General features: G+C 48.3%; 1 protein-coding gene across 2 annotated transcripts; it reads left to right on the top strand.

The window, feature by feature from the left end:
* The first annotated feature begins 741 nt into the window (after positions 1 to 741).
* On the top strand, positions 742 to 24,452 carry NTPCR (nucleoside-triphosphatase, cancer-related). Of its 2 annotated transcripts, none has more exons than XM_072970951.1 (5): positions 742 to 917; positions 5,787 to 5,949; positions 6,443 to 6,539; positions 20,280 to 20,489; positions 23,832 to 24,452. In XM_072970951.1, exons 1-5 carry the CDS (start codon positions 884 to 886, stop codon positions 23,898 to 23,900), a joined length of 573 nt encoding a protein of 190 aa, XP_072827052.1. In that variant the 5' UTR covers positions 742 to 883; the 3' UTR covers positions 23,901 to 24,452. The 2 variants fall into 2 exon arrangements, with proteins under 2 accessions (XP_072827052.1, XP_072827053.1); XM_072970952.1 differs by lacking the exon at positions 20,280 to 20,489 and having other exon boundaries at positions 6,443 to 6,543; positions 23,832 to 23,902; positions 23,953 to 24,452.
* The last annotated feature ends 513 nt before the right edge of the window (positions 24,453 to 24,965 follow it).

Genomic DNA, 24,965 nt, shown 5'->3' with positions numbered 1-24,965 from the left:
TTTACAGGTAAATCTGGCCCAAGGCCATTCATTGCCAATTCATTCCGGGGCTGAAACACCTCAAGTGGTTAAGTGAGGGGAAAAATGCTACTTAATTCTCTGCACAGGGATATCCTCCAGCTGGGTCTCGCGTTGTTTTATATTTATAGTGTGGTGGCAAGAAAGGGAAATTGGTCTTCATACGCATGAAGACTGGAGTTTAGAAACTGCTGGGGAGTTTAAACAATAAACAACAACAACAACAACAACAAATGCAGATGCTTAGAGCTCGCCAAAGACCAATCACTCCCACTCTCTGGAAGTGAAGCCCAGGCATCCAGCACGTTCAACCTGGTAGTTCTACTCTGCAGCCATGGCTGATAACACTGGACAAACAGTTCGAATTGACAGTAAAGCCTCCTCCTTTGGGGAAGGCTTCCAGGACCCAAACGTCACTTAGGTGCGGGCTGTCCCCGTAGCCTTGGGGAATTTCAGCTCGCAGGTCTGAGTCCCAGGGGCAGAGCCCGGGCAACGGCGCTCACCTGGAGCGGCACTGGTTTAGTAACAGGTTCTCACGCACATCTCCTGGCAAACATCCGCGCGTAAGTCCAATACCGAAGCTGAAGCACAGGCGCCCGGGATGGACCAGGACTCCCACCGCGCATCCTAGACCGGAGGATGCGGCTGGCGCGGACCGCGGCTGCGAGCTGAGGCGCCTGCGCGGGCCGCGGTCGAGCGCTGGGGCGCATGCGCGGCGTGAGGGCGGTGCTTCCGGCGGGCGGAGGAGGGGGCGGCGGCGCCGGGGGGCGGATCCTGGGTCGCGACCTGACCCCTACCCTTCTCTGCGACGCCGACGCCGACCCCGACTCCCACGCGGGCCGTGACCCCATCCCGCTCCACCCACATGGCCCGGCACGTGTTCCTGACGGGGCCCCCAGGTAACCCGGAGGCCGGGGCGCGCGGGGTGGGCGCTGCCCGCGCTCCGGGCGAGGGGCCCAGGCTGACGGCCTCTGAAGTTCCGAGTTTTAAACTGCAGGCTTGGTAGTCTGAAGCCTGCGTCTCTCTTCCCAGAAAACGTGGCTGAGTCCAGAAGGTGAATGCAATTACCTTACAGAAGCCAGCTGCAGCCAGAACGAGAAGGAGCGTGTGATGTGCTGCTGCGGGGGCGTTCTCAGGGCTGTATCTGGGCGTTACACTGCGGGGTCAGCGGCAGCAGTGACAACTCCTGCACGTTTGAAGTTGTGTTGTGCACAAAGGACGTTTCAGGATCTCTGCCACAACCGTGATTGACACGAAGGGGCCTGATTTGTGTTGATAGTCACACGTGCTGCTGGTGCTGTGGCTCCTGGCCTACGTTTGTCATGAAGGGAAGGGCGGAATTTCAGTTCTAGGATAGTGAAACTAAAGCTGTAACCTCATTCCCCATCCACATTCACCGGCCCTCTGAATTCCCTCCATGTGTGAGGCCACAGGTTGAGAGCCTTGGTACTTACAGAACACCTGGTTCCCCCCAAACCCCGATCCCAGAACCTGTCCCACCCCCAGACCTAGTGTTTCTTCCTTCTGATGCCCATGGTTTGGCAAATCCCTCAACCCTCTGGGCTGTGAAGTTCTCACCTTCCGGCCAGGATAATGTGCGTTCAAGTGCAAGACTAGAGAAGAAGATAGATACCTTTAAAGCCAAAATTCTGCAAATGGTAAGATGTTACTAAAAGAAGAGTCAGAAAGGTTGTGGCAGCATCAGATAGGTTAAGGAGCTGAGGGGGTGGACATAGAGTGCAGAAAGAGATTTCTAACGCTTCTTTGCAATTTTCAAATTAGCTGCGGGTTCAGATAGCAACAGTTGTAACCCTGGGCCTGAAATTCTCTTTCACTTTTTAATGATTATGTTTAACCTTAAGTAGCAAAGGCTAACTTAATATCACAGATTTGGGAACTTTATTTTTACCAGGCAGTAGGGGAGTGGTGAGGAGGAAGGTGGTTTGAGAAATTTATAATATCCAAAGGTACTTCCTAATATTGCAAAGGGCTGTCGTCCAATAGTTGATTTGTCAGTCCTTTATTTGAAACTTGGAATGCATTTTTCTCAGCGGGCTGGCCCCAAGACATCTATGTGTTTCATAACAGAGGTGGCTTGTTCTTGTGATTGGACCTGCCTGAGTCCTGGAGGTGGGTGGGCCAGAGGCCGGCCAGGTCAACACTGGTTCTTTTTTTCATTTCCTTCTTTGTAAAAGTTTTATGTACAAAGCAAATAATCCTACAATACAGCTGTCTTATGCCTGTCCTCAACCCACTCACCTCTTTCCCCCAGTCTTCCTAATGCAATGATAATGTGATTGTAATGAGCTCAGTATTAAGACTGTAAAAACTAATCACAGACAAGCCGTGTAAGAATCTATCATTTCTTTTCCATTTATGCACTTTATGCACAACTTTTTCCCCCTTTGGAGTTGTTGTCTATTGTGGTTTTTTCATTGGCTTAGTTTCTTTTTATCACCAGCCCAACCCCAAACCTTGCCTGCTGTCTGAATCTTCTCTCCCTGCTCAGACCATCAGGTAATGGATCTTCCCAAAGAGGTCACTTTTTGTCGTAGACACTGTCAGGGCCCCATGCATGTGTCCTGGGCGCTTAGCCTTTTTTTTCCAGCTGTACAGCCTGGGACCCATCCTGGAGGGCTTCCCACTGGTCACTGGAGCCCACCCTGCCTGCACACAGGACAGGCCTGAAGGGCCAGGGAATTCCTTCCCCCAGGAGCAGCCTTGACCCGTGATGGATGGAAGCGAGTGGGTAAAGTCCTTTCCTCCTCACCCTCAGGAGAACTCTGAGCCACCTGTCCCGAGCTGTCTCCTAGGATCCCCCAGTGGGATCAAGCTACCCACAGTGGTACCTTAGTTGTTAGAATAATTACCTCCCTACCAGCATGTCATCTTGGGATGTCTCTTCCCAAATTAAACTCCCTGCACTTGAGTCTTTATTTCAGGGTCGACTCTATGGGAGAACCAGAACCAAAAGAATTCTGGAGCTCTCTGACCTATTCCTGTCTGTGCACGGTGTAGGGCTCTCATTTTTGGGGTCCCCTTCACGTGGGTCACCTCTTAGCCAGTTAGACAGCACTCGGGTAGCAGCTTGATTAGTGGAGATGAAAAATTAACTGAAAGATTTCTGGAGCTGAAGAGGGAAAACGGGACTTGAGCCAAATGCCTCCTCTTACGATGTTCTGCCTAACAGGTAGGACCCATGGTGTCCCTGTTTATTGTGGCTGTTCCATGTTGTCTCTTTCATAATGTAAATAGTTTGTTTTTTCCTTAAATTAGAAGTAATACCCACTCACTATAAGACCAAAAGAAAAAAAATCTATGAAAAGAAAGTTTTAAAGAAGAAAGTGAAAATCACATGGATTTCCAAATACAGAAACAAGTACCGTAAACCTTTCCGAGTTCTTCTCGACATTTCCATCTGTAGACATACACACACTGCACCTTTTTTTTTAATTGGGGGTATAGTTAATTTGTAACTATAGTATAGTTAATTATGTAAGTTTCAGATATACAATGTAACGAGTCACAATATTTTTTTTGGTGTGATTCACAAGTTTTAGAGATTATACTCCATTTATAGTTATTGTAAAATATTGGGTAGTTTCCCTGTGCTGTACCATATACCCTTGTAGCTTATTTATTTTATACATAGTAGTTTGTACTTGTTAATCCCCTACGTGTCTCGCCCCTCCCACCTTCCCCATCCCCACTGGTGACCACTAATTTTGTTCTCTTGTCTGAGAGTCTGTTTCTGCTGTGAATGTTGGGGTATGTTAATCTTTTCAAATTACTGTTTTTGTTTTCTTTGTGTATATGCCCAGGAGTGAAATTGCTGGATCATATGGTGGTTCTATTTTTAGGTTTTTGAGGAACCTCTATACTGTTTTCCACACTGGCTACATCAATTTACATTCCCACCAACAGTGTTTAAGGGTTTCCTTTTCTCCACATCCTTGCCAACATTTGTTATTTGTGGTCTTTAAAAAAAAAATGGCCTAGTGCTGTGTATGTCTGCTGCTTTATAACCTGCTTTTTCTCCATATGTTATTTCCATACACTGTGGTCTGTTTCCCATGCCAAACAGTAAACTGTCTACATGGTAAACAGGATTCTCTTTAATGCCTATGCGATATGTGTATTTATGTCATTATATACGTGATGCCGTAATCTAGCATTCCCTTACTGATCAACATTAAGTTGTTTTTAATGTTTTGCACAATTATAAAGAGCTTCGACGTGCATGTCATATTTTCTGTATCTCTACTGTTTTTAGACTCCTTGCTGAGGATGAATTCTTACTATAGCATGTCTGTGTGCCATGCACACTGAAATTGCCCTTCAGAGAAGTCCCAACTTACACATCCCCCAAGGCCACTTGCCTGCGTTGAGCAGGTCTTCAGTGCCTTTTCTGAAGCACCAATTACTGCAGGACAGAGCTGGGACTGGAACCCTGCGTAGCTGTTTTCTGGTCACAGTGAGCCCGGGTTGCTGTTGAAGGCCAGATGCCCTGGTTTGTTAGTGTGAAGTTTGGAGGAGAGATGCATTCGATAAGAATGACATCTCATATTTTATTTCAAGGAGGCTTGCAAGGCTTGCTGGGGAGCCCTGATGACTCTGGGTGGGCAGCGATAGAAATAATAGGGTGGCAACCCTGTGGCATCTCACAACGGCTCCATTTTTGAGTAGTCATGACGCCATCGACTTTCTGTGGGAACACAGTCATAGAAGAAGTCATGGTGGCAGATGAAGGCCCGTCAAAATGCGTGATCCTTTCTATCTGTGTGACCTTGGATGGTGACCTAGCCTCTCTGTGCCTCAGTTTTTTCATCTAAAATGGGACAGAGATGGTAACTGCCCCAGAGGGTGATGGTGAGGATTTAACCAAGAAAATACTTGTGAAGCCTGTGAAATCAGGGCCTGACTCCACAGCGTCAGTGATCAGTACTGTCACACTAGTTTAGGTAGCACCTGTTGGTGCTCGTAAACCCCTCAGAGTTAGTCAGAGGAGTCCACAGGCCGGGCTGGGAGGAACAGAAGGGGTCCTCGGTGGGGAGAGTGAGGGGGTGGAGGGGCATAGGTTATAGTTTGGGAATGGATTGTAGGCAGGCCAAAGGGGTACTTAGGGACACTCTCAGAGGTAATGGAAGGGGTTGCCAACCTGATAGGGTTGCTTTTATAAAAACGTTAAAAAAAAAAAAACCCCAAAATCCACGTTTAGTGATGTTGGTGGGTATTTAAGAGTCACATTTTCGGGAGACATGCAGTGAAAGGCCATGGAGTGATGAAGTGGCGTTCCCACTGTTAGACGTGGGGCCAGAGCGTCTTGAAGGCTGGAACTCAACGTGAAGCGTCCAGTCTGTGACTGAAGCATGACCGGCCTTACGTTCTAGGCGAGAGTCTGACCGCCCAACGAGAGCGCACCTGGGAGGAAAAGGCAGCTCCTCTCATAGGACACAAAGTGCACTCGAGGTCATCGTCAGAAAACCACTCAGCTGGTTCTAGGACCGTGTATGTGACAAAACTAACCGTGTTTCAGAGTTTAAAAATAAACTTCAGGATGCCATTCGTATTTTTATTATGCTTGTTTCTGCTTGAAATTAAAAAGCTTTAACACCTGGAGCAACCAAAATGAACTGAAGTTGATATTCATAAAATCCTTTTGCAGCCCGTCCCTCTCCTGGCGGTGACTGCTCAGAGTCACAGAGAGCTGCCCTTTAGCAAAGGGGTGCTTCCTAATCGGCTGTGTTTCTGCTTGTTTGTTTTTTTAGGAGTTGGAAAAACAACATTGATCCAGAAAGCCAGTGAAGTTTTAAAGTCCTATGGTGTGCCCGTGGATGGGTTTTACACAGAAGAAGTCAGACAGGGAGGAAGAAGAATAGGGTTCGACGTCGTCACGTTATCTGGCGAGCGGGGACCTCTGTCTAGAACTGGGTACTGGTACTTCGTTTCTGTGCTGTCTCCTCCTCCCTGGGCCCGACGTTGAGCCAGGTGGTCTCGTCTCTCTTGGAGAATCTTAGGCCTTTATGAATTTCTCAGAAAAAATGAAACAGAGATTGAAACCATCATGTGAAGAACAAAGCTGAAAATACCATGTTTCACTTAAAACTTGCTCCGCTGAGCAGTAAGCGCCTCTCACCTGGTAACTCGCAGCCTTGTTTCTCAGGTCACTTTTCTGAGACAGGTGGGGCACCAGCACCCTGCAGGGAACTGCCAGGCCACGGGTGGCAGGGTGCACCCCAGCGTGGGCCCTGCTCTCAGGAGGGGACGTGGGATCGCATCAGCTTTGCACACTGCCACCTTTTGCATAGGCGACTTTTAGGGATGATTTAGCATGTGCAGAGGGCCAGAGGCTCAGTGGAGCAGCTGAAAACCAGAAATCAGTGCAGAGCTCTTTCAACACAGGATGCACTGTCTTTTCATTCAGGTCAGAGCCTCCGCCTGGCAAGCGGGAATGCCGTGTGGGGCAGTACGTGGTGGATCTGGCTTCCTTCGAGCAGTTGGCGCTTCCGGTCTTGAGGAATGTGAGTGTGTGGGTTCTCCTTTTTGAGCCCATCTGCTTTTAGTGCACGGTGGGAATTGCTGGCTCCAGGGACAGAGTGGCTTTGCTCTTAAAGAGAGGCCAGTTCTGTGTTTTCTGGTTTAAACGTCTTCAAGTGATTGTGCCTCAGTAAGGATACGCAGCATAATTTGCTGTCACTCTGAACTCAAGTAAATTCCGTGTCACAGAAATTCAGCACATACAACTATTTCACACTGACGCCGAGCTACCAAGGTGCCCAACCTGGAGTCTGTCCTCTGCCTTCTCCTTGTTTATATCTTAGCCCTGTTTTCACAGCACAACTAAAACATTTAAGAAGGTGAAATGTCATTATATGAACATAATGGTGAGCACTTAACACATCATATCACGGTATTACCGGTTATTTCTTTTAAACAACTTTATTGAGAGAAAATTCACATACCATACAATTTGCCCATTTAAAATGTACAGTTCAGTTTTCTCTCATATTTGTAGGATTGTGTGACCAATGATCACAAGCTAATTTTAGAACATTTTTGTCAGCCCCCAAAGAAACCCCATACCCATTAAGCAGTCTCCATTCCTGTGTCCCCACCAGCTCATGGCAACCACTGTCTCACTTTTTTTGTCTGTAGATTTGGCTATTCTGGATAGTTCCTAAAAAGGGTCTACAATACAATACAATATGTGGTCTTTTGTGATGAGCTTATTTCACTTAGCATAATATTTACAGGGCTTATCTATATCACGGCACGTATCAGTACTCTGTTCCTCTCTGTGGCTGCATAATACTCCATGATGTGGATATACCACATTTTATCTGGTCTTCAGATGATTTGGGTAAGTTTCCACGTTTTGGCTATTATGAATAACGCTGCTCTGTACGTTTGTGTACAAGTTTTTGGGTAGACACCTGTTTCTAGTCCTCTTGGGCGTCCACCTATGAGTAGAAATGCCAGGTCATGTGATGATTCTATATATAACTTTTTGAGAAATTACTAGACTGTTTTTCAAACCAGCTGCGCCATTTGCCATCCCCATCAGCAACGGATGAGTGTTTCAGTCTCTCAGTGTCCTTGCCAGTCATTGTTGCCTGTCTTTTAAATGTTATTCATTCTAGCAGGTTTGAAGCCGTATCGCATTGTGATTTTGCTTTGCATTTACCTTTTGACCTGTTGATGTTGAGTATCGTCTCACGTGCTCATTGACCATTTGTAGATCGTCTTTGCAGAAATATCTATTTCTTTTGCCCACTTTTAAATTGGTGTAGTTGTCTTTTTATTACTGAGTTGTAAAATTTCTTTATACATTCCGGATACCAGCTTTTATCAGATACATAATTTGCAGGTACAGCTGGGTCCCACATCTATGGAGATGGAGGACCAGCTGCTGTGCCATTTTATGTGAGGAACTTGAGCATCTGTGGATTTTATATGGTGGGGAGGATCCTGGAACCAGGCCCCTGTGGATATTGAGGGATGACCGTATTCTCCCACTTTGCAGTTGTCTTTGCTTTCTTTTTTGTTTGCAATAATTAGGTTTATTCATTTATTTATTTTTAAAGGACGTACTGGGGACTGAACCCAGGACCTTGTGCATGCTAAGCACATGTTCTACCACCGAGCTATACCCTCCCCCATCTTTGCTTTCTTGGTGATGCACTTTGAAACATAGATGTTTTTATTTTTGAAAAGTCTAGTTAATCTAGTTTTCTTACGTTGTTTGTGCTTCTGGTGTTTAATCAAAGAAGGCTTTGCCTAACGCAGTTTTATGAAGGATTTACTCCCTTGTATTCTTCTAGGAGTTTTATAGTTTTACTAAGGCATTTATGTGATCTACTTTGGATTGGTTTTTGTATGTGGTGTAAGGTACGGATCCAAAGGCATTCTTTTGCATGTAAATATCCAGTTGTTTCAGAACCATTTGTTGAAAAGACTGTTCTTTCTCCACCTAATTGTCTTGGCACTGTTGTTGAAATCAAGTTGGCCATGCACGTAAGGGTTAATTTTGGATTTCCAGTTCTGTTCCCTTCATTTTTAGTCAGTTCCATCTGTTCTTCAGCAGTACTTATCTTGATAACTGAAGCTAGGATTTTGATAGAGGTTGCTTGCATTGAAACTATAAATCAATTTGGGGAGTATTGCCATCTTAACAATATTAAATCTTTTGATCTATGAACATGACATGTCTCTCCATTTGCTTAGTCCTACTTTAATTTCTTTTGATAATGTCATTTTCTAGTTTCTAGCATACAAGTCTTATGCGCCTTTTAAAAAAAATTATACCTTAGTATTTTATACTTTTTGGTGCTATTATTAAATGGAATTATTTTCCTAGTTTTATTTTTGGAATAGTCGTTACTAATGCAGCCACTATGGCAAACACTGTGAGGTTCCTGACAAAATGGAAACTAGAAGTAGTATATGATCCAGCCATCCCACACTAGGTTATATATACAAAGGAAATGAAAACAGGACTTCACAAAGATGTCTGCACTCCCATATTTATCACAATAACCAAGATATAGAAACATCCTGGTGTCCATCAATGGTTAATGGGTAAGGAAGTTATGAGATATACTTATATGTATATATATATACACATACATATACATATATATACACACACACATACATATATGCCATGAGAATGAAAAAGTTTGTGACAGTATCGGTGGACCTTGAGCACATGATACTGTAGGAAATGTTAGAGAAAGACAAATAGTGTATATGATATCACTTATATGTGAAATCTAAAAAGCCCAAACTTGTGAAAACAGAAAGTAGAATGGTGGTTAGCAGGAGGTGGGGTTGGGGAAATTGGAGGTATGTTGTTGAAGGGTATGAAGTTGGAACTAGTAAGTAAATAAGTCCTAGAGACTAATGCGCAGTATAGGGACTGTAGTCAGTAATACGGTATTACAGACTTCAAAGTTGCCAAGAGACTAGATCTGAATCACTGTCACCACAAAAAAGAAATAATTTTGTGATGTGATAGAGATGTTAGCTAGTTAGTTGTAATCATATTGATATGTATAATTATATCGAATTAATACATTGCATACTTTAAACTTTCACAGAGTATATTTCAATTATATCAAAAAAAGAAAGACTTAAAAATATGGAAATACTGTTGATTTTCGTATATTAATCTTGTATCTTGCAGCCTTGCTAAACTCCTTTATTAGTTCTAATAGTTTTTTTTAGTGAATTCCTTAGAATTTTCTGTATACAGAATCTGCAGATGCGGTTAATTTTACTTCTTCCTTTCTGCTTTGGATGCCTTTTATTTCGTTTTCTTTCCTAATTGCCTCAGCTGGAAGTTCCAGTTTGGTGTTGAACAGAAGTGTCGAAAGTGGACATCGGGGGTCTTCGGAAGAAAGCATTCCTCTCTCACCATCGAGTTAGCTGCAGGGTGTTCGTGGATGGCCACTACGGGGTTGAGGAAGCTCCTTTCTGTTCCTACTTGTTGTGTAAAGTTTGTCTTTTAAAATGAAGATGTGTTGGCTTTTGTCAAATCCTTTTTCTGCCTCTGCAGTGGTGATTATGTGGTTTTTATCCTTTGCTGTATCAATGTAGTATTTTACGTTAATTCACATTCGGACGTTGAACCAACCTTGGTTGGCATGCTCCTCGCATCTCAGCCTCCTGCTCTTTTCTGACATTTGGGGCTCAGCTAAACTGTGCGGTGGGGGCTTTGACAGGTGCCTGGGCTGCGGAGCACGTTACTCCTGGCCTACCAAGGGCAGTTTCTGACTTCTGTGGGCTGGCAGCATCTTCGCTCCGTTTTTGGGGGGAGTGGCTGCTCCTTGGAACCCACCTGCTCCCTCGCCACAGGCCCTCCCACCCTGCCTACTGCCCTCACCTTCTTCCTTCCTGACCTCTTCTTCTTGGAACTTCCCCTCCACGCTGCTCTTGTGTTGCATGGAGCGTCCGAGGACGTGACGTTCTTCCCTCCAGCTCTTTCCCATCAAATACACGCCTCTCTGCTTAAATGCTCAGAAGGCAAGCGGAATACTTCAAATGAAATCCCAGGTGAAGGTGGTTTGGGTGCTGGATCGATACAGAGAATTGATTTTTACTCACCTTGCTCAGAGTGGACAGTCCTCAGAGAGCAGTGTTTCTATCCACAGGATTATATAAGGAACCATGTGCTGACCAAAATAGGAACTTGCCTGTCTCTTCTCTCTCTCTCTGTCTTTTTTTTTTTTAATTTAAAAAGAAGAAAAAGGAGACTCTCCCAGTATATTATACTTTACTGACTAAACCCAGACTTCCACATTCTAGGTAGGAGAGGTCCCAGGCTGCAGATTCTTGCCCAGTCAAGGTCATGGGCTTCTTTTCTGAAGGAGAACTTTTTCCCCCCTTCTCATATATTTTATTGTGATGAATAAAGGAAAAGGAATTAGTGTTTTGCCTTTACACTGGGCAAAGAAAGGAAGGAAGGACAGAAGGAGGGAAGGAGGGAGGAAAACAGGTAAAGTAGGTAGGCAACAAAAATAGGGGGTTATAGAGGGAGAATTTGTATTGTTGGCAATTGGACTGACCAACTGAAGGCAGCTGAAAGCTTTAGAAACCACGTGTAGACCAGTGAGATGAGGGCCTTTAGACTGACAGTGGGTTAGTTGGTAGCGCCCAGGATGCGTGAACACACAAACTCTGACAATAAATTAAGAAACATCTGTTATTAATTGCCTCCTTTGTGTAAGAAATTTCACTATGGTTGCAAAATATCTTGAGTTGTGTTTTTAAAACCTATGAAAAGCATGAGAAAAATGATTCTTTGATTGAGCCACCTGGGCCGTGCCTGTGTGCTGGGAGCAAGAATGTGGCTGGGAGGTTGAGAGCAGCAGCTGGAGGCCCAGGAGAGGCCTGGAGGGGGAGGCTCGAGAGAGGCTGAGGGGAGGAGGCCCGGGAGAGGCCTAGGGGAGGAGGCCCGACTTGCTGTGGGGCTCTTGTTGTGTTTCCTCGGGTGGGAGTGGAGGCTGGTCGTGTGTGCACATGAGTCCTAAATACGGAGTATATCCGTACACGTTCTAGACCTAGTGAGGTTTTTAGGAAGTCCTTTGTGGAGTTGACTGTTGTTGATTTTTTTCCTTCCATGGCAGCATCTTTCCTTTTATTTACTGTTTTCTTGAGAAGTAGAGTTTCACATACTCAAGGTAGAAAATTTGTAAAAAATAGAAAATTAGGAAAGAAAATATGGGAAACTCACTCAGTCTTATCACTGAGTTCATCACTTTTGGCATCTTTTGTTTCTGCCTCTTTCCTGTACCTAGCTTGTTTATTCAGTCATCCACAGTTGGGGGAAAATGCCAGACTTGGGGCTTTTTCTTTTCACATGACTGAGTGACACGGGAGTGGTCTCGCAACGCGCTAACCTTCAAAACTGCGATGCTTTAATGATGGCATAGTATGTCGTGGTGTGGATTTTCATCTTTAATTTAGTTGTTACACCCTCAGTGTCAGACATTTAGGTTGTTCATCACCATGGCAGGTGACTTTGCAAAACTCCCTCTTTGTACGTCAGTCTTTCTGTTCAGCCGTGAGTGTTTCCTTGCGAACGATCGCAGGTGGAGTACTAGGTGGGGCGTGAGTTCCCAGGGTCTGGCTGCGTGGGGCCCGGGTGCTCCCATGAAGGCTGTGTCGCTGCGCACCCGCTGCCAGTGTGCGGGTCTGTCTGTCTGGCACTTTTGCCAGCACTGTGCACTGTACTAATTTTTTTTTTTTTAGTACTGATTTTTGATACCCAAACACATTGCTTTGCTTTGCATTTTTAAGGTATTGATGAGGTTTAAAGTTCTTCATTTTGGGGGAGTATTTTTTAGAATCTAAGTTCTTTGTTCCTTTCTCTTCGCATTTTTTTTCTTTTAGCTTGAGATCTCATATATGTTAGATTACTTTTATTTTTATTCTGTTTTTCTCAGTTTATTGCTTTGCTGGATTTCCTTTATTTTTTTTTAAATGTTGAGAAAGTCTGTCCCTATTCCAAGCTAATATAAAATTGTACCTATATGTTTCTTCAGTGTGCTTTTTTTTAACATTTATATTTTTAATTCATCTGGATATATCTTGAATATTCAGTGAGACTCTCAGTTGATTTTCTTCCAGATACTTAGCTGGTTTACCAAAACCGCTTATTAAGTAACCCATTTCTCATTGTGCATGAGCTTATGATGCTTCATTTACTGTATTTTAAAGAAGTGTGTACGTGCAGGATGTGTCGGGGTTATCTGTTCTCTTCCACTGATCCATTCGATGTTTGTAATCAGTACTCTGGTAGTCATTCATATTATAATTCTTCAAAATATCTCTCATCCATTCTTACTTGTTCACTCCTCCAAATTGTGAGAACAGTGTTGATCATAGCAGTGGTGGCAGTGTATCTGACAGTTACTTAGTGCCAATTGTGCACCAGGCACTGACTCGTTTACTCCTCAGAACAACACAGTCACCATATTCCTAGTTTACAGATGAGGAAACTGAGGCATAGAGTACAGTAGCTTGCCCAAGGACATACGACCTGTAAGTGGTAGGACTGGTACGAACCGTAGAATGAAGACTTTATTATCCATTATAAAAAGTCTTAACATGGAGTGATTGAAACTAAACAAAACTATAGTTATTTTGTTATAAAGAATATCAAATTTTCCAGACAGTCTTCATTCTCTGCAGCCAAAAACATAGTATCTTTCTCCGTTTCGTTTTTTAAAAAATTTTTGTAAGGTTATTCATAGATCTTTTGTATTTTGTTAGGACTGCTTTTTCGGTTTTCTGATGATCAAGGCCTTTAGGATGACGCTGGCCTCTGTGTAATGGTCTTTCTGACAGTCAGCCCGAGTGCTTCCTTGGAGTTTGATGCAGTGTAGGATTTAACATTTGGTTGCTTTCTGGTGTATCTCCTACTCATACGAAAAGACAACAATAGATTATAATGTTTTCAAGAACAGGAGATAGCTACTCAAAGCCGTATTTTCTAAGCTGGACAGTGTCATTGTTTAGAAAGATGGAACACCCACTGAGAATCCACATGGTTTGAACCTCTGTTTTCCTTTTTTGTTCAAAATACGGCTTTCAATGTATGTTTCTTTTTGAGAGCAGGATCTGCTTTTGATTCTGAACTAAGAATCTGCTTCGAATTTTTGAAACTTCACTTGAAGGTCCAAGGAAAGTTTCTTTTTTTTAATCACTTGACACAGAAATGCCACTTACTGTTTCAGGCCACTGGGATTTAGAAAGAATTCAGAAAAATCAAATTCTAGTCAGGACCCCGTCTTGAAAGGTTGACCAGAGCCCCCATATTGCTTTAGAACATCCTTCCTTGCTAGCAAACGGGGCATGTGTTTCTTCGTTCCTCTCGCTTTCTCTTTCTCTTTCCCCATCACACGTACGTGTTATGGGACCAGCAAGGGGAGTTCAAAGCTATCTGGTGCAGACGTGAAAATTTAAAAATGGTCAGTAAAGCCTCCTGCAGTGAATCAAAATAGGAAAGCGACCTGAACACTCAGTGGAAGTTTGGTTCCGCAGCCCACATTGCGGGGTTCATCACGGCCAGCCTTCTGCTGAGCTCCCCGACTCTGCGTCGCCACTGCCCACTGCCGGCCTGCGTGAGGGTCTGTGGGCCTGGATGCCGAGCGGGCTCCCCTCGGGGTTTCCTTCCCTCCTGTGACTTTCCTGCAGCCCCCGCCCAAGAAACGCGGGAGAGTCACGCGCTCCGGAAGCGGGACTGGGGAAGAGTTTGTGTAACTGCCGTCTCCCCGCTCCCTCCCCGGCCTGTCCTGTCCCCAGCGCGGCCCGGGTCCTCCTCCCCGGCACATCGGTCCAACGCCCTGCGCGCCTTCAGAAGGAGGTTCCCGCGCGATGAGTTTCCTTGAATCTGATGCTGAGAAAGCGTGCGTGTTAGTGTTTCCTTTTTTTGCACTGATGCTAACTTTTAAAAACTTGATTTGATTATAATTTTACTCTTAGAAAATTATAAGAAGAAGGATAGCACAAGACCACCACCCCTGGACTTGTTAGCCAGAGTCACCTATTTTTGACATTTGCCGTTTGTTCACTCCCTGCTCCTGTGTGTGGGGGTGTGTTTGTGTGAACATACAACATTGTTTTTCCGGGGAGGGGACCGTTTGAGAGTATGTTGTAATCATCAGAGTATTTAAGTCCTAAATGTGCAGTGTTTTTTCCTAAGAATAAGAATGTGGTCTTACATAATTGGCGCAGTTCCAGCCTCAGCAAACTTGACACTGAGGAAATATTTTGATCTAATCTACATCCACGTACCGGCTTTGCCAGATGACTTTGCTCTCGTGATCAAACCATAACGGATGAGGAGGGCTTCTTTGGGGTGAGGACAGAACGTGGTTGCTGGAGGTGGAAACTACTCCCGGTGAGGAGGCTGTGAGATTGTTGAAATGACAATAAAAGGCCTAGAATAGTCCATGTACTTGGTCAATGAACAGCAGCCGGGCTTGAGAGGACTGACTCCAGCTTTGAAAGAAGTTTTGGGGGCAAAACGCTGTCAGACGGCATTGCTGCTACAGAGAAGTCGTTTGCGAAGGGAGCAGTCCGTCGGTGCCAGCGACTTCACTGTTTTATTTTAAGAAGCTGCCAAAGCCGCCCTAACCTTCAGCCACGACTGCCCGGATCAGTCAACAGCCATGAACACTGAGGCGAGGCCCTCCACCGGCAAAAGGGTTACGACTTGCTGGAGGCTCAGGTGATGGTTAGCAATTTTTAGTAAAAAAAAAAAGTGTTTTTTAATTAAGGCATGTACATCCTTTTTTTATAAGACATAATGCTACTGCACACTTCGTGGACTACAGCAGGGTGTAAATACAACTTTTAGATGCACCAAGAAACTAGAAAAATTCATGCGACTCACTGCAGTGCGGGAGCCACTTTATTTTGCTGGTCCGGAACCGAACTCACCGGGCCTCCGAGGGCAAGCCTGTGCACGCTGGGCTGCCTGGCCTGTCCTCCCTGCCGTGTGCAGGGAGGTGGGCTCCAGAGAGAGGGCAGAGGTCCCTTCACCTGTGGGGCACATCTGCCTACTAAAAATTCTCTATTCCTGGTGAAATGATGTTGGTGATGCTCTTGTTCTGGGATCCAAATACGTAGTTCTTTTTGAATAATTGAAAGTAATATGATTAATCAAAAAAAATTAAGAGTTTGTGGCCTTTGTAGGGCCCTAGAAACAAAAGCACAATTCCTTTTCACTGGCAAGAAAAGGGGTTTCTTCCTGGGAAGATGGCTTTCTTAGCTTCAGTTCTTTCCTTATTTCATGTGGAAACCGTGCAGGTGGCACTGCACACGTGGTGTGGAAGGACGCCTTGGAGTCAGGTGATGCTGGCTGAGCCGCCCAGCTCGGTCCCTTGGGAGCTCAGTGACTGGGTAAGTCACTTAATTCCTGACTTCCTGTCTTTAATCATAAAAGAAGGACGTTGATATCCTGCAGCGTGAAGTTATCAGGGCTGAACACCATCACGCTCATGAAGTGTGTTAGTCCCTGGCTGCTGAGAGGCGTGGAACTCATGGATAGTTAGGATTCTTTCTCTTGGGAAGTTGCGTGAGGTGATGGACGGTGGTCCTTCGGGAGGACGTCACATCTACAGTCTGATTAGTGTTTGCCGGGAACCAGGGGCCAGAGCCAGCAGGAAGTCCACTGGGGGACCCACAAGCCCAAATGTCCCGTCTGGTCCCAAGGCGCCAGGGCCATGAGGAATACTGGGTTCCTAATGCCCCGGGACTGACTGGCACAAGTAGATGTTTCGGGCCCAGATGGCTCTTGTAACGGGAAATGCCAAGGGCACCGTTCTGGCTCTCTGCAGTCGGGGGCTCGTGGGGGGAGTCTGAAGAGGCCAGTGGGGGCGTCCAGGGGCGTCCAGGGAGAACCTCGGGACTGGTCCTCCGGGGCCAGGGGTAGGGGCTCTGGCAGGTGTGCGGCAGACAGTCTAGACATCTCGCCTGGCTGCCAGCCTGGGACTGTACCCCCTGGGGACCCACAGTCGTCAAGCCACCAGACTGCTGGGGGTTCTGAAACTTTCAAGCTTGGAGTAGACACGCATAAAAGTCTAATTGGAGCCCTGCCTTTTAGCTAATAACTGAAAAGGGTTGAGGAATCTTGGGCTTGCTCAGCTGTGGTCCTATTTTCACCATGTGCCTTCCCAGCTTCCCCAGAACTTGCGCTGTTTGGGGGGGTGGGGGGCTCTAGTTCTGCCCCCCGACTTCTGGCCAACAGCCCGCCAGTTCCCTCCCATCGCTTGTGACACTCGCTGTCCCAGACAGGCGAGCTCAGAAACCAGTCTGGTGTCTGATGTTAAAGAAAAAAAATGGTAACCTTAGTACCACCAGAAATATTTACTATTTAAATTAATCAAAGTAAAGCCAAGGCAGCTTTAATTAGCTTTCCCTTGGCTCAGCATTTTGGTTGGGTGAAATTGCTCATTTTATGTTGACATTTTCTTTGTATTCTTAAAAATATACATGAAGATTAAACAAAGAACCAAAAGAATGACACTGTATTCAGGTCTCTGGCGTCTTAAACGGATGCGACCTTCCTGGAAAGCAGAGTAGCTGAGGGTGACCAGAGCTCTAACACATTCATGACTCCGCTCACCCCTAGCTGGTCAATTTTAGGACTATCTCAAGGTGGTATCTTCTCCCTCAGAACAAATAGGAACAAGATATGTTTTTTTAAAATTTATTTTAAATAAAAAAACACCCTGAAAGAATACGCTTTGCACAGGCTTTGTGACAGTGAAAATGTATCATCTGCTAAAGCGTAAGCAGAGGAGCCGAGCGTGGCGAGGGCACCGAGGACTGCAGTGCCGCCCCGGGCCGAGATGACCCTGTGTTGTCCTGGGGCGGGGGGGAGCAGGGGAGCGCTCACGGCTGCCCCCCAGAGGGCGTGCGCGGTGGTCTTAGCCACGTGGCCCAAAGCCACCCGGAGTCCCCGGCGAGCTCCTTGCTCAGCAGGCGCAGCTGGAGACGGAGGACCGGCCGGCCCCTGATGGAACCCAGGTGCTAGTGCTGAGTGCCTGTCCTCATCAGCTCAGAAGAGAATCCGGGGTGATGCAAACGGGGTGAATGTTCACTGGCTTATGTTTTGTTCCCTTTTAAGGTGGCTTGAATTTGTACAGAAGTGAAATAATTTTGAACAGAACAGTAGTTCTTCTATTAAGCTCTTGAGTGGATGCTCATGTGTTACGTAGAAACACAGGTTGAGCGTTTACAGGCTTCTCAGTGGCTTAATATTTGCCGTGAGTCTCAGCTGAGTGTGAATAAGTCAGTTTTTCATTAGAAACCCCAGACTTTTTTTTTTTTTGAGATTTCTATAGTTCCTGGACAATAAAATTCCCTAATTCTGGATCGAATGAGGATTTTATATAATTTTATCTAAGGTTTTAAAACGAGCATTTCTGGTTGGTAGAAAATAGTGTGTGCCTGTGTGTCAGACGGCTTTGTGCAGAAGCTTGTGACGCAGGTGCGCTCCCATTGGGGAACGTTGGAGAGTTGCGGGGAGGGGGGCGTGGAGCCGAGCGCTTTGTACCACACCTGCTCGTGTGTTTGTACACCTTCCCTTGTGCACAAGCCTCCCCACGTACGTGCGCCCATGAAATATGGGGACGTGGTATTTACACAGTGTTCCGTGTTGTTTGTCTAAATTGACTGCTTTCAAAACTGTCGTTTTGGCGTGCTGGAATAGAGCGCCGTGTGGCGCTTAGGTGGGAGCCTCGGGAAAGACAGACCCACAGGCATTCATCCCATTCGGTGCCCACGTGCTGCTTGAGAGTCGGGTCAGTTGTGGGATTGTCTGCTTTGATGCTGACAAACACATGGCCGAGAGCAGTTTTATTTCTTCCAAATCTGGCATTCATTTCTGAAGAACATTTTGGAAGAGTGCTCCCCGCCCTTCCCCTCCCCCAGTGGAGGGACCATCAGTTCCCCCCACTCAGCTTTGCACCATTCAGTCCCAGGGGAAAGAAGGTGAACACAGCCTTGTCTGCTCCTGAGAAGGGGAGCCAGGCCGTCTCTGTCTAAGCGCACAGGTAAACTCAGCTGGCGAAGCACATCGCAAACACAGACGTTTAAGTGGTGGGTTACTCCTGGGTGGCTACGGTGGACCCCGTGCTGGTCTTTCTGCCAGTAAAATCAGTGGAAACTATATGCATTTGATAGTAAGTAGGAAAATAAGAGTACCGCTGACGTGGAAGTTTGGAAACCACCACTCTGATCCTTCCCTCCAGTCGGAAGCCTCTCTTGTCCTCCTGACGGCACCCAGCGGGCAGCCTTTCAAGCTCAGCCTGAGATCCTGCCTAACTTAGATGATCCCGGCTGCTGGGCACCATCCCCACCCTGCTGGGCACCACTCAAGGCTCCCGGGTCTGCCCTCAGTCCCGTCGGTCACTGGTCCCCCTGCACCCAGCCCCCCGCCGCTCTGTATTATAGCTTTGATATTTGGAATTTGGGAAAACCTGGCTAAACTCAGCCATACAGTCTGAGAATGTGTTGATGTCATTATTAAGGAGTCTAAGAACTATAGTGAAGACAGTAAATTTACGTACAGTTTTCAAATCATTTATACAAAGATTTATCAAATGGACATGTCACTCGGCAGTCACTAAAGTATTTCTTGTATGTTCTCTTGTGTCCCTGCTATGGGAAAACTAGCCGGAGGCCCATCAGCTTTCTCTGGGAAGGCTTTTTAGAGAGGGCCTGTGTATTAGTTCTCTACTGCTGTGTAACAAATCACCCTCACATTAAGCAGTTTAAAACCACAAACTTCCATCGTCTCACAGTTTCCCTGTCAGGAATCCAGGACAGCTTAGCTGGGTGTTCAGGCTTAGGGTCTCATGCGATAGCTGTCGTCTGAGTCTTCTGAGCGGCCTCAGTTCGTTATCACGTCGCCCTCACTGTCAGCAGCCTGCGGGGCCTTATGGCGTGGCAGCTGCCTTCCCCTAGAGCGAGTCATCCAGGATTACTAGATGGATGGACGGATGGACTGACGGACAGGGACTGAGACCAAGTCAGAAACCGCAGTCTTTCTCCACAATCTCAGGAGAGGCATCCCAGCCCTGCTGTCAGACCCTGGTGCTCACACACACCCGCCCTGCGTCTGCGTGGGAGGGTCCCCCCAGAGTCACCGGGAGTCTTGGAGGCGGCTGCCATCCCTGTTCCTCGTGGGGTTTTCAGGGACGCAGTGGGAGCTCATCGATATAAAGTCATTGGAAAGGGAATGTGACATTTAAAGGGCACAACCTTGCTCACTTTTTTTTTTAAACCACTACGGCTTTTCATTTTTCGCTTCTTTCCACCGACCCTCATAGCTCAGATTATGAAACACACAGGCCCTGTCTGCAGATGGGGCATCTCACACAACTCAAAACCGGAGAAAGAGGGCCAGTGTTAGCAGTGAGGGCTCCCAGCCTTGCTGTCTCTTTTCTTCTAAGCCTACTTATTCCCTGGGTGTGTGTCCACATAAAGCTCGGTTACTCCCGGGCCCGCCCTACCAGTGTAGACCACGGGAAGACTGGGGGCTGAGGGAGCTGACCCCCTGGGTCCTACCGCCTCTGAGGACGCTCTTCTAGACTCGTTTGCAGATTGATGGTCCGTGTGGACAGAGAGGCCATCTCCTGACTCTGAAGTCCACTTGGCCCCCCGGCTCTGACGGTTGGTTGGTGAGTGACTGGGGGACTCTGCCTGGTGGGGCTCTGGTGTCCCACGTGGTGTCTCTGTCACCGCAGGCGGGTTCCAGCTCCAGCCCGGGGCCAAGCGTGTGCGTCATCGACGAGGTTGGGAAGATGGAGCTCTTCAGCCAGCCTTTCATCCAGGCCGTTCGCCAGACGCTGTCCACCCCGGGGACCGTCGTCCTGGGCACCATCCCCATACCGAAGGGCAGGCCGCTGGCCCTCGTGGAAGAAATAAGAACCAGAAAGGACGTCAAGGTGTTCAGCGTGAGTACTGCCCGCCCCAGTAACTGCCGAGTCGGGGCAAGTGGCTCCAGGCAGACCTTCGGCTTTGAATTACCGTTAGTTTTCCTCTCTGTGCTGGAATATGGGTGAGTCTGACTTTCTGTTAGTTTCCAGAACTTAGATTATCCCTTTGCCCGATGACAGCACAAGCCTGCGGGGAGCCGCCTGGTGGTCTCCGTCCCTGCTGCCACGTTCCCCGCCTCCCCTCCCACCCCTCAGGCGCCAGGGCCTCACCAGCATCAGAATTGCCGAGCAGCTGGTGCTCCTGGTCTGAGCGCATCTCTTCCCAGGGCGATGGTTGGGTTGGGACACTGAGGCGAATTTGTGCCCTTTTATTTGAAAGATTTCCCGTGGAAACTGACCCACTTCTGCTCGTGGGGAGAGGAGACCCCCTGCAGCTCAGGGCTGCGGTCTGAAGCATGCTGTCCACATCCGTGCCGTCCTGAGAGCCTTCCACGAGGCTGGAAACATGCTCTCTGCACTGCCCGGTGCAGTACCTCGTGTGGTTATTTACACTTCAATTACATCAAATCAGACTTGAGAAATCCTTTCCCCGGTCACACTAGCCACGTTTCCAGTACTCAGTGGCCATGTGGACAGCACAGCTGGGGAGTCTTGTTGGGCAACGTGAGATTGGCAGACCCGCAGTGAGGGCACCGCCTGGGGGCCGCGCAGACCTGTAGGGCACTGGCCTCAGGAACCTGGCTGTGTGGGGCCCGTCACCTGTCCTGACCAGCTCTCGGGCAGCCTGGTGGGAGAAGCGCCACGGTGGAGGGTGGAGCTTGCCTGGAGGACTAGCAGTTTGGGGGCAGCGCTGAGCCTGCTGTCATGGACCCTGAACGCACTGCTGGCTCTTCCCTGGATCCTCGCTTTTCTCCCCTGTGGTGTCTCCAGACCCTTTGTCATCGGATGTGGTGTTCCCTGCACCCCCTTTGTTTGTGTGAGTGACAGCCACATCACTCTGCTCACCCCCTCCCAGCCCCCCAGGTGAAAAGCTCACGGGCCCCGCAGACGCCAAATGGAGAAGTGGGGCTGGCGGGTCACTCCTTGGTGGGTGGGAGTGACGGTGCTCCAGCTGCAAAGTCCCGGGGAGCGCCTCAGTGCTGCTGCTTAAATGTCACCGTGGCTGGCTGCGCTGGTGGGACATCCACAGGCTGCCACCACAGTGTCCAAGGGTACTTCGGGGCAGCAACGAACATTAGTGTTAGAGCAGCCAGACTTGGAGACGTTTGTGCGTTGCCTCCTTCATTTATTCGCCCGTTTATTTAGCAGCTGTGCCTGCAGCGCCTTCTGTGTGCTTGGCCTCGTTCCGGCCTCGGAGATGAATGAGACTGACCAAGTCCTTGTTCCCAGGGAGCTGACGTTCTGCGGGAGCGGCTGGGTAACAAGAACACCTGCAAACGCTTAGCAGTTGCAGATACAGATCAAGGCAGAGACGATCGACCAGGACCCTGTGTCGTCTGGGGCCAGAGGTGGGGTGGGGGGTGAGGCGAGAACCCAGATTCGCAGAGAACCAGGGAGGGTCCCCCCGCGGAGCTGACCTGTGCGCCCAGGGCCATGCACCGTCACGCCCTCAGCCGCGTTCGGAGTCTGGGCCCTCATCTTCAGAGTTTTGTGGCGCCTTCCCTGCCTTTTACTTGGCATGGCTTCCACATTAGAGTTTTAGGTTGTGGTTCTAGGGTTTCTGCAGAAATGGAGTCAGTGGATAGTGAGAGCTCATGAAAGGTGGTTAGTTTTCAGGTCAGGTAGCTTCCAGGCTGGACGGCTGGGCTGTGAAACTGCGGAAATGGCCGTCTCTGCAGACGGGTCTAATGGTCCTGACGGGAGGCTCGGGAGTTGACTGTTACGTCCAGAAACAAGCGTGGTCTCTTAATATCACTGCTTCTCTCTGCGCCAGGAAATTATTCTCTAGGCAAGGTGCTCCGTGTTCCTAATGACGTATAAGCAAAGTGATGAGCTTTCGGTTAACCACGCGAGAGGCCCGGGACTCACGTACCCCGTTGTCATTGTCTGTGTTGCTCCTTTGCAGCTCGTGTGATCCTTCTGTGCGTGTTTTATAAATGAGGAACCTCATTCTCCTAATCTGCAAGTTTAGGGGTTGGATGAGGTATTTCTTTGGTGCTGCCCCTTTTTAATATGCAGCAGAGTCCCCTGAATTCGTTTTGAGAGCATCCTTTGCATCTGATGCTTATTCTGTGATACAGGCACACGTGAGGCTGGTTCCCCTTTCTCAAGAAAATCGGGTGGGTGTGGGGAAAGGCGGGAGAAATTCCAGGTGAGGAAGTCGGTCATGCCAGGGGGAGGGCAGCGGCACCCGGCTAACAGGTGTGCGAGTCTGGGCTGTGGGGACGGGACCGGCTCCTGAAGTGGGGAGAGCACCCCCTCTCTCAGAGACCCTGTGCCAGCACGGCTGTCACTGCTGTTATGTCTGCCCCTCTATCCTGTCTGCGAGCTCCGCAGGGTCCCAGTCCTGGTCTGGGTCACCTCGCCATCCCCGCCCACACCACCGTCCGTGTGTGTTGTGTTGTGCTGTGTGGACGGAACGGGAAGGCCCAGGTGATGGGGGAAGAGATGGCCCTGCGCTCAGTTGGGGAACAGCCACTGTCCGGCTCCCTTCCCGGGACTCTGAATGCCTCAGCCCCACTCCCTGGGCCTGTGCAGTGAGAGAAGGAAAGATAAGACACAGATCCTCAGGTGGAGCCTGAAAGAACTGTTACTTTGGGTTTGTTTGTGTAATGGTACTATTTACAGAGATAGCACAAGGGGTCTGGGGTCCGGAGGCCTGACTTCTCGCCTCTCCTGTGGCCCCAGTGACCTCTGGACTCTGAGGAAAATCTTCCTCATCTTTCCAGTGCAGAGGTGATCAGGTCTAAGTTCAGGGAGAGATGAGCAGATTACTGACCTTGGGAAGATTCTAGAATTCTAGGTGTGACTCAGCGCCAGTGCGGCCACTCTCAGGGGGCCCACCCAGAGGGCGGTTCCCCCGGCTTCACTCAGGCCTTCCTTCTGTTCTGTTCGGGTCAGGTGGCACTCGGGCCGGGTCCCCGCCTGCACTCCCGCCACCCCTCCCAGAGTGCCTCACACCAGGCTCGATTCTTAGCTCTTTCCATGGTTAAAATCCCTCAGTCACCCAGACCCTTTCCACTTTTTCAGCCGTCACTTCATGGAAGCCGGTTGCGGGGGTGGGCTTGGAGCACCCCGGCCTGCTTTCAGGGTAGGCTCACACCCCGTCTTCCGGGCTCTTCTGGAGTATTACCTGTCAGAGTAGGTAACGGAGGACAAGGAAGGGGACTCTGAAGCCTGCTCTCTTGCTTCTGCCCACAGGTCACCAAGGAAAACAGAAACCACCTTTTGCCAGAGATTGTGGCGTGCGTGCAGAGTGGCGGGAAGTGAGGGTGACCCGCTGCTGCTGCTGCTCTGCCCGCGAGACACGTGCCAGCTGGAGTGGCGCCCCTGCCCCGCCCGCCAGGGTTTCCGCCCTGGGCTTCGTGAGGCTCTGCCAGAGAAAGCCCGACAGCTGTTCTCCATAAAATGTTTAAAGGATCAAATGAGCCTTAATGCTGGATCAGCTCCACAAGATTAACAACCCATCGTGGCTTATTTATGCCGAGAGATTTCTGTTTATTTCCTCTTGCAATTGTGCGTATGATTTGGGCAAATTACGAAATGAGAAATGGTTTTCGGAGTATTAGGTGGAATTGGCTCTCATTGAAGTTTATAAATGTGTTCAGGGAAGGGGGAGAAAAGAGTTCACGGCTTAATCAGTTTCGCATGTCATGAGAGTTGAACCCCTCCAGGAGCAGCTGCAGCCTCGTGCCGTGCAGAATGGTAACAGTTATTTGATTTTTTAAAAAATTAGTATTTAAAAAAAATTTCAGGTCCTCCCCTCACCCATCTCATTGTTTATTTGTTTGATTATTGCTTAATAAAATGAAGATAAACGTGGTGGTGGCAGACATGCAGGTCCTTGTGCCAGAGGGGTGAAGTCTTGGTAGCATTTGGTCCGCAGAGGGCTTGGGCCTGTGGGTGAAGATCGGAACCCCACTTTGGCCCCATTAATGTAGGCACATTCTTAAACCTTTCCGTGCCCGGTTTCCCTTCCAGAAAAAGAGGGAAGTGGGCACTTTCAAAGGAAGGCGCCACCCCAGCCTGGAAGGAACCCACCATCAGCCTGGACACCCTGGAGAGCGCCCGGGGTCGGGGATTGGGGTGCAGAGAGAAGGTTCGGTCGGGCAGGGCACCGTGGGAAAGACTGCTGAAACTCACAAAGGAGAACAGCTGCCCCCCCGGGGGTTGGGGGCGCTCCTGGAGGCCTGGGGTGCGCTGGCCAGGCCTTTGAGGGATCACAGCTGAGCAGGATCTTCCAGGCTGGGACTCACTCCTCACAGAGGGTGCCTGTCCAGGGAGAGGAAGGGGGCGTCCCCATCCCGCCGTCCCTGCCTGGCCGAGCTGTCCGGG

Source organism: Vicugna pacos, chromosome 11 (genome assembly GCF_048564905.1).
Source record: "Vicugna pacos chromosome 11, VicPac4, whole genome shotgun sequence".
Lineage (NCBI taxonomy): Eukaryota > Metazoa > Chordata > Mammalia > Artiodactyla > Camelidae > Vicugna > Vicugna pacos.
This window is presented reverse-complemented; position numbering and strand designations above follow the sequence as displayed.

Bases quoted from the DNA above. Each gene is read 5' to 3' on its own strand.
- NTPCR (XM_072970951.1), top strand. From the start codon at position 884: ATGGCCCGGCACGTGTTCCTGACGGGGCCCCCAG. The intron at 918-5,786 runs GTAACCCGGAGG...TTGTTTTTTTAG, and splicing joins GTTCCTGACGGGGCCCCCAG to GAGTTGGAAAAACAACATTG. The intron at 5,950-6,442 runs GTACTGGTACTT...CTTTTCATTCAG, and splicing joins GGACCTCTGTCTAGAACTGG to GTCAGAGCCTCCGCCTGGCA.